The 12,009-nt window shown below is 31.2% G+C and overlaps 1 protein-coding gene across 5 annotated transcripts in view; it reads right to left on the bottom strand.

Moving 5' to 3' along the window:
- Positions 1-12,009, bottom strand: part of Adgrl2 (adhesion G protein-coupled receptor L2) — a 184,023-nt gene that overhangs the window by 5,023 nt on the left and 166,991 nt on the right. For 3 of the 5 annotated variants that reach the window (XM_077791513.1, XM_026405090.2, XM_026405091.2), the window contains 4 exons: positions 8,249-8,340; positions 6,236-6,404; positions 3,314-3,442; positions 2,667-2,763 (listed from right to left, as the gene is read on the bottom strand). In XM_077791513.1, the coding sequence (XP_077647639.1) occupies positions 2,667-2,763; positions 3,314-3,442; positions 6,236-6,404; positions 8,249-8,340 (487 nt within the window). Of the gene's footprint in view, positions 1-2,666; positions 2,764-3,313; positions 3,443-6,235; positions 6,405-7,385; positions 7,431-8,248; positions 8,341-12,009 lie in introns of all 5 variants that reach the window. The other 2 variants (XM_077791515.1, XM_077791514.1) reach the window with 2 other exon arrangements.

Below are 12,009 nucleotides of genomic sequence, written 5' to 3'. Positions count from 1 at the left end.
CATTTGATAGGCAAAGTTAAGTTTTACTCCCATACTTGTCTCTCTGTAGGTTGCTAGAGGAAAGCATAAGGAAGTAAGAAAACAAGAGAATGAAAAGAGAAGCTGCAGTTACGTTAAAAAGAATTTTAAGAAAAAAAAAAAGAAACCAAGTTCTGGGTTCAATTTAGTGGCAAATATTATTCACAAATAGAGATTATATGATAGCAGTAATTATATAACTTTCCCCCAAAATCTCAGAGATTTTAATATTAAGTATATATGATTTTTTAAAAAATAAGCTATTGGTATAATAAACAGGATAGGTTAGTGATAATCTCTCCCCCTCCCCCAATTAAAAACTATTAGTATAAACTTGACTAATATTAACTCTATTCTCATAAGTTTCCTTAAGAAAAATTACCATAAAGCTGCACTATACTATAGTTCGGTTATATTGACAATTCTGGATGTAGTTTTCTATACCCAGACATCCAAATAATTATAACTAGTTCATTCCAGAAGCAATTTTGTCAGCAAGCTTTAGAGTCAACTGAACAACATATTATATAGATATTATACCTCTAAATGATATAAATCTTGAAGATGGGCTCTCGGACCATGTGATGTCAGTCCTGTAATAATATATTAAGATTTATGCCACCTGTGTTAAAAACATGGATCATTATTGTAAATACTATCATGATTGAACTTTTACTATAATATAGTGCAGTTTTAGAAGCCTGGCATGGGCAATACCATAATTTTTTTAAATTGAGAAATTAAGGATGTAATAATAATAATAATAAATATTACGGCAACTTGAGAATTTTAGAAATAGGGCAAAGATAAGAGCTGTGTTTAGCAGCAAAGAAAGGTAGTTTTATTTGTTAAGTGTAAGCACACCTGGTGAGTTAAATACAGGAGCTGAAGGGGCATTACATACAACTGTTTCAGCGAGCAATGTGTTATAGGGGTTGTTAGTGCCGTGGGGTCGAAGAAGAGGGTTTGTTAGTAGGTAATTGCCAGTCATTCCTAAAGCAAAAAAAAACAAAAAAACAAAAAACAAAAACAGAAAAAAAATACATCAGTTTTCTTATTTTAGTGTTACAGTTGCAATATATATATATATATATATTTTTTTTTTTCCCCTAATTCATCAGGGTAGTGGACAAGTTGGCAATGGAAAATCTGTTGAAATTTTCTGACTGTATTTGAACTACTAATTTGAAGGAGAAAGGGGAGAGGGAAGTTAAATTTCAGTAACTCACAGGTGCTTTCTAAATCCCCCAAGTAAACACCTGCTAAGGATGACATTTACTAATTTATACAAAATCACTGTTAAACAAAAATGGCAATTAAATGCATAGAGATCAACATTATGTTTCAAGATGTTACTGCTTAATATTAAAAACTTCACCACGGAGGCCCAGAGGAGGGAATCTCAAACTTTCAGATTTACAGGTGTGGGATTATCCCTCATGAAAACATCTGTGTTAATACCAACTTTGATACAAGCAGGAAGAAAAACAACTTTCACAAACAGGTAAAAATTATGACACACTGCAAAAAGCTTCCTTTAGTAAATGCAAAAGCGTACATGCCGAGGGGGAAAACAACTCTAAAATGAATCATTGGATGATTCACAAATTGTATATAACAAGAATTCGTGTTTTATAATCTCATTTGCCAGGTTTCAAAAATGAATCTTTGAGTACTTCATTTACTTTTTGATCTTCATCTTAACAGAATTGGGTAAAACACCACTGCAATGGAATAGATGCACATTTCTCTCATTCTAATGGATAAATTATAAATTCTACCTATTCAATTAAAAAATACTTCAAATTCAAGTTGGTTTTGATGTTACACATACTCCACTCTTCATTTTAAACTAGAATCTTCCCAGAACAATGTCAACAATTTAAAATGTGTTTTAAATCAATACTTCAAAACTGAAAATACCTAAATAAATTACCTTTCCAGGATCAACACAATCATATGTTTTTTTCATACTAGATTGATATGTATTAAGTTATTATTCAGGAATACCTGTGTGTGCATGTGCTTGTGACCTAAATTGTTGCTAAATTAGTTCCTTTTCCAGAATTATATTGATTTATATGACAAATTTAAAGTTGCCTCTATAGACACATTGAACAATATGGAAAAAGTTACTATACAAACTTTCATGAATTTTAACTTTGTTTATAAAGACTTACTATAAGTCTTTTAAAGTTTACTTTTCAGTTTTTGAAAAATCATAAAATAATTTTACAAAAATTTTGCCATTTTCACTGTAAAATCAGCACTGTTTTACATGAATAGTGATTACTCTAATTTATTTTAATATTTTAAGAAGAACCCTTTCATAAATGTCTTGTTTAGAAAGGAGGAAAACATTTTAATCTGTGGCAAAGTATGCTTTTAATAATTACTTTTTTCCAGCCTTCTGATAGTGTGGAGTTTAAAGTTATATTTTTTGCATTACATTATTGAAGAAAATGAATTTATATGTACTTTAATAAGTGATGATCAAAGTAAACAGGTTTAAGAACGTGTGATATATATACCCATGAGAGAAAAGTTCAGCACTTTAGAATTATACTATGTCTAGAATTATTCTAAGTTGGCAAAAAGTCCAAAATTTGTATTGTATATTGTAAACTAAAATTTTCCTAATAACTGACCTTGATTAAGTGTTGAAGTGCTATTGATGTCACCTGAGATAAAAGAAGATTCAGATTGTTTTCTCACAGTGTCATTCCACATCCTTCTTATACGACTCTATTAATATAAAATAGCAAGACATATGTTAGTTTTCCCAAGCTCACCTTATTAAAAACACACAAAGCTTCATCCTAGACAATCTGTGTATGATTATCAGTTGGCCTTTTACAGAATGTGTGCTGTTTTGGGTCCAAAACTAAGGACATCTATGCTGCCCTATTGCTTGCCTTTTACTAAAGGGTATTTAATCTTCCACTCTTGAAAGTGTGTTATTTAATTGACTTTTTATAAAAAGTTGAGATGACTGTTTATTCAACAAATGCTGACTGAGTGACTGCTATGAATGCTGTGCTATACGTCCTTAGAATATGGACTATTTAGGATTCACTTCTTAAAGGACACGCTTCCTCCAAAAGGATGTTTACACCTAAATAAACACCTTGAGTACATATTTAAGAAGAAATTAAAACCAGAATACTAAAAAAAGCAAGCATTTACTACCTGCATCATTATAATGAGGAAACAATTAGTGCATCTAAACAGAACATGTCCCAAAAGGCTTTCTATAAATAAGGTTAATTAAAGATGCTGTCAAACCCTTTGTTACCTGTGTGCCAGAGGAATACCGAGCACTGGTTCTGGTGGTTGATGCCTTCACAGAACTGTGGGGGCTCTCAGTTGGGAGTCCACCACAGCAATATGAGTGTCTGAAGCACTTGCCATATTCTTTTCGTACCTGCAATGAATAATCATGAGACCATGGGATTGAGATAAACATATACTTGCTTCTCTCTTTAATTAAATGAAGAGTGAAGACAACCAAGAAAAATTAAAGTAGGACCATGACATATCTGCAGAAAAAATAAATTGAAATTTCAAAATCAAGTTCAGCTGAAATTGCTAAAATCCTATCAGAGAAATATCTCTGACCATTTGATTAGCTAGTAGGATCTTTAAAACTTTGTATAACATGTGGACATACTTTGTACCTGTTGTTACTATTATCTGAATGTTAGCTATTAATTCAATAGCAATGTATTTAAAGTCTTATTCTGCCTATACAACTAGTGGCTTCATTTTATCTGGGGCTAAGAAAATCGGACAAACAGTTTGTATATTCCTTGCTTGATTATATTTACTCAATCTGTAATTCAGTCATTTAAGTTTTACATGCTTCACGTCCTCTTATTAGGTCAATACATAAACCTCTTTGACTAGATTGCAGAGTTTTGCCAGTAACCTCTTTGTAATGACAAGACTTCTTTGGCATAAGAACAAAGAAAAAAAGTACTTTGATACATTTGCCAATGATCAAAACAGAACGTTTTCTTCATTTTCTGATATGCCTAGCTTTAACATTTAGTATGGAGCATCTAAAGATGTCTACTCACTTCATTCGCACTCACCAAAACTATTTAAAAAAAGCTATTTCCATTCACATTAATGAGTTACCCATGTAATTTCCCTTTCTCACTGGATCCTGCATATATGAATGGAGAGGAAAACTGTTTGGTCTAAAAGGAAGTTTAAATCAACCTTTAAAAAGTGGAGTCCAGAGCTGCAGTTGTAGCTCAGTGTTAGAGCGTTTGCCTAGCATTTGAGAAGCAGTGGGTTTGATTCTCAGCACAGCGTACGCATAAATAAAGTTCCATCAACAACTAAAAACAATATTAAGAAAAAAAATGGAGTCCAAAGAACTACCCTTCTGGAACAGTACAGAATTGGGAGAAAGGCAGAGGGTGCTGGATTGTGTACAGTTACATCAGCATAGAAATGTTTTATTGTAGATTAGAGCCAGCCTTTGAAATCACAACACGGACAGGGAAAAATTACAGAAGAAAAAAAATTTTTTTTCTAGTAGATTACCACCACAATAACAAAAATCAAAAAACAAACAAAAAATTCCCCAAATACTCAAGAAGCCTTTCCCCTTTCACAACTCAGTAATCCACTTGTAAAGACCATGACTTTAACACTTATTCCTTTCAAAATTAGAAAATTGAAGTCACCAGATGATCTTTTAAATCTAAGTGTACTTGCATTTTTTTCTTGGTTTATTTAATTATATCTATTAAAGCAAATAACAATGTGGTTGAGCTTTGAAGGCATTTTCTTGGCCTAAATATGCTCAATTCGAGCAGTAAGAACCATGATTTTAATGTAACCATTTTATGTCATATTTTTAACAATCTACACTGGTAGTACCCAATAGGATGTATCCTAGAATAAGGAGAACATGTCAAAACAAGTGCATCAGGATACTTTTAAAATGCAGTTGTTAAGGAAAAAAGCATGTTAAAATCTCCTTGTTCAATTAGCACACATAACTATATGAAGAAATAATTACTGTTTCACCCTTTCTCTGTTAAGTCAATGCATTATATCAAAACTGTTTGGCACAATAATCCAGAAATGATGAATATGTCATCATAGGCTTGTGCACAGACTGCTCATGTACATAAGAAATAAATAAAAACTAAAGTAGTTACTAAGGTTATCCTTGTACAATGTTTAGAAAGTTAGAGTTCACTGTTATTAAATAACACATGATACCTCACAAAAATTTTCCACACATTTAATGGCTATTAACTGTTCCAAAATGCTGTATAACCAAGACAATGGCAATCAAAATGGTATTTTATCCAAATAATACCCTCCAGTGTTGGTTTTGCCTAATGCCTATATTGCTGTGAATGTACATTATCTGTCAGTATTGCACATTCCACTGTCATTATCTCAAAATTATAGCTTATTCAAAACTGATGGAAGTAACAACACTATCATCTTGTCAGGACTGAAAACATAATAGTTTTCACTTTCACAATTCTATTTCTCTGTTCAATTTAGTGACCAACTAGTAATAACAGAATAAAAAGACTACATTAGATATGCAGACAGAAAGGATGATACCTTGTGAAAGGCACAGAAATTTTAAACTCCAATGGCAGCTAAGAGATTCTCTTAGGCTTATGTCTTGCTACAGATTGAAGTTTTTCCTTTTAACTTTAATTTTTGAATCCTTTTTGCTGAATTCACTTAACATGAAGTCAGAACAAAATACTAGGTAGGACATGAGGTCTAAATTATTGGTTTTTAAATCTTTCAAAATTACTCAAAAGGAACATTAGCATTAATTTTTTATATGCCTGGTGTGTTTAAAATTGACATGATATATTCTTACACTCAATTTCATTTAGGACTAGTGCATTCCTGTTAGTGAGCATGAAATAAATTTAACTTTTTTTTTTTTAATCTTGTATACTCTGTGAGTAAAATATTCTACAGACCCTACTAGCAAAGAAGAAATCTTAACATAAATAATCTGGTTTACAACCTTCCCAAAAGATGACTGGTATTGTTCAACTTTATAATGTGAAGCCTGAATTTCCAGATAGGTATTAAAATTAACTTATAATAAAAAAATATGATGCTATTTAGCAATACGCCCACTGTAACTTCTCTATTACACCTATTATTTTCAAGTCACAGAATGAGCAAGCTGAGGCCCTAGGTGTTTTCATTCACTTACTTTCCTCTGGAGAGCACAGTGAAAGATGAAAATGAACACTCCCTGGAAAGCATTAGAGATGGTGAAGAGATACGCCATCACAACAGTCTCCTCATTAATAAAAAGCAACCCAAATGACCAGGTGAGGCCAAGAAGACACAGCAGAGCAAAAGCACCAAGCACCCAAGACCTGAAAAAACAAATTGAATTTTTTAACAGGTTCAATGAGGGAAAAAAATATTACACTTATTTATTAACATTTTAGTAGTAGCAGTTGACTTTCTCTATGTTCACATTCAAACTCAACAGCATTTGTCTTTATCCTTTCATTGATTAAAAAAGAACAACAGCATTTAGTACTGCAGCCTCCGGTGAAAACCGCAACAGCAGGCATGACCTTTTCTTACTCCAGAATACACAGGTATCGAACTACTTTAAAATACAGATTGTAAAATAACCCCCAGGACTTTATTGCTGTTTATGTGCATTTTGGTTAAAGAAATTAAGGAGTTTTTAATTAGTTTACTAACATATTTTTATTCCTGTGGTCTACTCATATGACACTGAATAATGTGACACAGACAGAAAGGTTAAATGGCAGATAATCACTTTAGTACCTAAACTTCAAAGTCTATGAGCTAGTCTTAGGTGAACCTAAGGTTTTATAACTAAAGCATGAAGAAGCCTAGCTGAAATGAGGTAAAAACATGAGGACAACTTCAAAATAATAATAAAAAAAATAATAATAATTTTGGAGAGATTTCATCATGAATAGCTTAAGGAGAAAAGAACTGTAGAAAATAGGGCGGAATGAGAAGGAATTAAAGTCAGTGCATTCCATGTCTAACTAATGATCTTACTTGATAAATGGCTTATTATCTTCATAGCTAGAAAGCATTATAAGCAGAAAAGAGAAACAAAATTATTAGACAGAATTAAAATAGAAAGTAATAAGAAAGCATTTATATATTATATAAATTAGTCAAAATTAAGAAAGTCAAAATGCAGAGGCAAGCAATTAAAAAATAAAGGCATATTATAGTTTAAAAATACTATAGCAAATTAGATATTCCAAAATAATTATAAAAATTAAGGGCAATTCATGATATTGACGGATTTGTAAAAAATATAAATCATGCCATAAATTTGTTAATGTAGGGTTCTACCTTACCCAGGTAAGTCCGTATTATAGTAGCCATCACAAACACGGTAATTACTGGTGTAGATGAGAAGACAGAAAGAGGAAAAGGAAGAAAAGAGAGAGATGCTAAAGATTAGCTCTCTCTCTTACCATGCAACATGCAATGAAGCTGGCACTAACCTATCTAAAACATCTTTTTTTTTTTTTTTAAATTTACCCTTACAATAGATCTGCCATTTTTTTACTCTAAAAGTATTTTCACAATCCCATTATAACTTGAATACCTCAAGTTCTAAATTAACACTCATATTTTTTAAAATAACTCTGAAAATACCTCCATAAGATGATTTAATGAATCAACAGCTATCAATTTTTCGTTAATTAGATAGCATTTTTCCATTGATAGAATATTGCAATAACACTAGTGAGATAAAGTAAACATTTGTTTAATTAGCATAAAAACAACAGATCATCTTCACATTAACAATAGTAATAGAGTAAATTCTCTTAGGAAAACAGGATTAGGAGGAGAAACTGCTTAGAATCCTTAAATCAAAAAGTCATTTAACAAAACAAACTTAATAAAATCCTATCAGCCATGCAAACAAGAACATCATTTTGAATTGCATTTTCAATTCAAATGAAATTGCTATAGTGATATGAAATTTCCACAAAGCTACTAAAACAATTTCTTCATTCTAAATCAAGACAGAATTATCTAACTTTTGACCCATGTCTGTAACATAGTTAACAGTGAGACTCAACCTTGATCAGTAAAACTTCATTCTGAATAATTTCTACAGTTGACAGAAGGCAAAAATACCTGTGTTCCCTGTGGAGAATATCTTTTACTTAGCTTGTCAAGTGCTAAAATTAAAATACAAAATACTTACTTAATGTTTTCTAACCTGCTAGAATCTGGTTTCAAAGTGTTTGAATGCTTCACCATTTTGCACAATGTGATCACCAGGAAGATGATATTTAACTGTTATAACAAATAAAGAAAGAATTGGATCACTATAAAGAAAGTAAAAACTTTTTTTTTTCCAAATATAGTTAACGAACTAATGCATCAATAGTATGTGGATATGGGAGAGAATTTAGGTATGTGATGATCAACTTCGGTCTATGTAAAACACGCTCCATATGATCAATTCTTCAATAGATCATTTGACATGAAATTGCAACCTTAATGAGTCAGCATCATGTGGTAATGATTAAATAAATTACCAAACCTAAATTAGTCTCTTTAGCTACATATACTCCAGAGCCTAAAACCCATGGAATAAATACTGAAGTGAATTTCTTAGAAGGACCATTTACATCAGCTTCAGGAAGAATCCCTGGGTTGGAATCATAAGACTTGGATAAGAGTCTAGCTCTTGATTTTGATTAATTAAATGAGATTAATAACATCTGCACAACCTACTTTCTAAGGTCATTGTGAGGAGAAAGTGAAATAAAATATGAAAACTCTTCTAGATGAGGACAAATTTTAAAAATATATATATATAGTCCTATTTAACCATTACTTAGTCATTATTTAACCATGAGTCCTTTTTCTCCTGTATCTTTTTGTCACATGCAAATTGGTAAATTCTGACAAAAGGTTATTTCAGTTCTAAACATTCTGCTATGCTGTGAATCTAGATGCAAACAAAATCAACCTGAGGAAGATGGAATCTAACATAGAAGGTCTGAGGAGAGACAAAGGTTGGTAATTTGTATTTGCTTCTACCGGCACCTGGCAGAACTATGGAAAGGTGGCAATTCCACTTTTATGTTCTAAAAATAGAACTAAACTATAGTGTTCCTGGATTTTTAACTTTTGTTTTGGATTATTATTTTAAAAGAGACTAAAACATTATATGATTTAGTAACAGCTCAAATGGTATATTTATAAGGACCCACTGTAGGTGGAGATGAATTCAATTCCTTGGGAACAGATAATCAACACAACTTTGTTACAGTAATATGATCTTTTTTATCGAGTCACAATGACACATGATCAAATGATAACATTATTTTATTCATCCATCACTGCTTCTAACTTTTATAATTAGGAAAGTTTATGTAGGACAATAAATTAAACTTTCTAAGTCCTTCCTATAAAGATAAGTTTGGGAACAGAGCAAAAGCTTTAATCCAAGCTCTTTATCATTTTGTGTACTATGCCTTATTCTTTACAGGATAAAATGAGGTTAATGGGCCTAACTTATACATGTTGGCAGACAGTGTCCTACCCTTCCATGTTAATTACTGGAGGAAAAAAGCAGCTTTTTGTTTTAAAGTACTTAAAGATTAATTTCTTAACATAAGTAAAATTGTAGAAACATTTTATTTTTGCTTTATTTGCTAAAGATTATTACAGCAAGTCACAAAATATATGCTTGAATTTTAAGGGATGTTACAATATAATACATTTCATTCAACAAATATTTATTGTCCTGACTGCTCTACATAAGATATGCTGATTGTATTGTGAATACAAGACAGTTTCTGCCTTTGAGAAATTAATTTAAGAGAACCATTTGATAATACAGTAAATATTGATTAGGTTTTAAAAGCATTATGGTAAAGTGTATCTCTAATTAAAAAATAAACAAAATCAACATGTTATTATTCCTATAGCTTATACAACAGCAGCCTTAACTAGTAATAATTGAAGAATGGTTAAAAGGAAGAACTGCATAAATATCTTAAAAACAAACCAAAACCCATGTAAACAAACTGATACCCACCCATCTGCTTCACAGATTCAGTTAAAATCCTTCACTCTGTTTCCACTTCTTTTTGAATGTCTTAATACAAACATTTCTTTTATTGCAGATTTCTAGATATAGGGTTCCCCTTCCCCTTTATTAATTTCCCAAAATATATAAGGCCATAATTTGTTATTCATTACTTTCTAAGCATATTAATTATTTCCTCTCCTCGTCTTAGGAACAAGATAGAAAGCAAAAAGGCTATTTATTATCTACCACAATGTTTACAATTATACATAGAGTAATGAATGTAAATGTGAAGAAATGTGGATTGTGTAAAGTATGCTGTAAAAATAAAATGAGTAGAAAAGTCCAGGGATGAACTTAGCAGAACAATATTTTTTTCAGTGAACAAAATCAGGCAAAAAAAAAAAATAGTCTAAGAATAAAAACATTTTTCAATAAAACTGAAATAAGAAATTAAGATCTACCTATAGGGAAATATAATTAAAGCTTATATATGTTAAAGACATTTTTTTCCTAGTTAAGAATGAAAAATAGCCCAGTTGAATATGTCACACACACACACACACACACAAAAAAAAATTATCATTTAATCCTTAAAGCATACACTGTTGGCTACTTTTCTCCTCTTTCATTCCCTTCACTCAACTGAGGTTTTAAACAAAATATGTTTTATTTCTATTTAAAATATCAACAAGTTCAGAAAATATATAAAATCTCAGGGGGGAAAAGCCAGCTATAGTCCTACTGCCAGAGGTAGCAGACAGTCTTGTATGCCCAATTTACAAATTATTGAGATGTGTCTTCCCAAAGATTACTTAGCTATTATAATGTCAGTGTTGAGATTCAATATACTGTGGTCTGGCTCCACAGCCCACAGTATTTCCAAATAAAATTAACCAATTTGTTCTGGGTAGGAAAGTTAAGAGTCTTTGAACAACAGATATACTGATTCTATTAAAAAACAAAACAAAACAAAACCAAGATTCTGCTTCTTCAAAGCAGAAGCCAATGTAAAAGTGAACAAGCAATGATAAATGAGGTTGAAATAAATAATCAATTAATATATACAATACTGCCTCAAAGAAACCCTGAATTGCATAACAGGGGTACTCTTGGAATGACTTCCAATTGATGGACTGACCAGAGTTAACTAACAATCCATTTCCTCTGGAAACTTCCACCATTCCACAACCTGAATGCTCACCCTTCTCCCTACTAGTCAACCTGAATGCTTAACTGTCCATTGTGTCTTCTCTAAAGCTTGTTATGTCAGTTACATTCTTGTATAACTAAATACTACACAAATTCAGAAATCCCAAATGTGAATATAAAACTAAAGTTTTAAAAAGCTGTTCTCACACAGCTAGCATTGATTGCATTAAGAAGACTTAAAAGGAGTTTCTTTAAAAACAACTAAAAATACTGGGAAAATAATCCTAAAACCCTCAAAGGATTTTTGTACTCAAATGATTTTCCAAATGTTCATAAATTTTCCAATGTAAAGAAACTAAAAATAACCATTACAATCAATGCACAGGTTTTCAAGAAATTTAGTTAAACCCTGCACAAATTTAGTCTATGAAATAGAAAGCATAAAAATAACAAATCAATGACACTTAATAAGACAACATTTCATCATTTCAAAACAAAGTATGAAAAAAAGCATTCAAGTCATAACTCTAAAATAAGATGGCAAAAAAAAAAATCCTAAAATGAGTGTTTCCCCATTTCATTAAAAAAAAACCTAAAATTTCACTGACATGAACTATTTACTAGTTTATTAGAAAAATGGAATACTTATACCATATAGATATTAAACAATTTTATATGGTACTGCCAACAGCATATGGAAGTGAAATATTTCCTGGAAACAAGTAGGATAAATACTGAAGCAAAAATACATCTTTTTAAAGTGTGGTTTT

The sequence above is a fragment of the Urocitellus parryii genome, chromosome 11 (assembly GCF_045843805.1).
Source record: "Urocitellus parryii isolate mUroPar1 chromosome 11, mUroPar1.hap1, whole genome shotgun sequence".
NCBI classification, from domain to species: domain Eukaryota; kingdom Metazoa; phylum Chordata; class Mammalia; order Rodentia; family Sciuridae; genus Urocitellus; species Urocitellus parryii.
The sequence above is the reverse complement of the archived record's forward strand: the minus strand, read 5'-3'. Positions and strand labels throughout refer to the sequence as shown.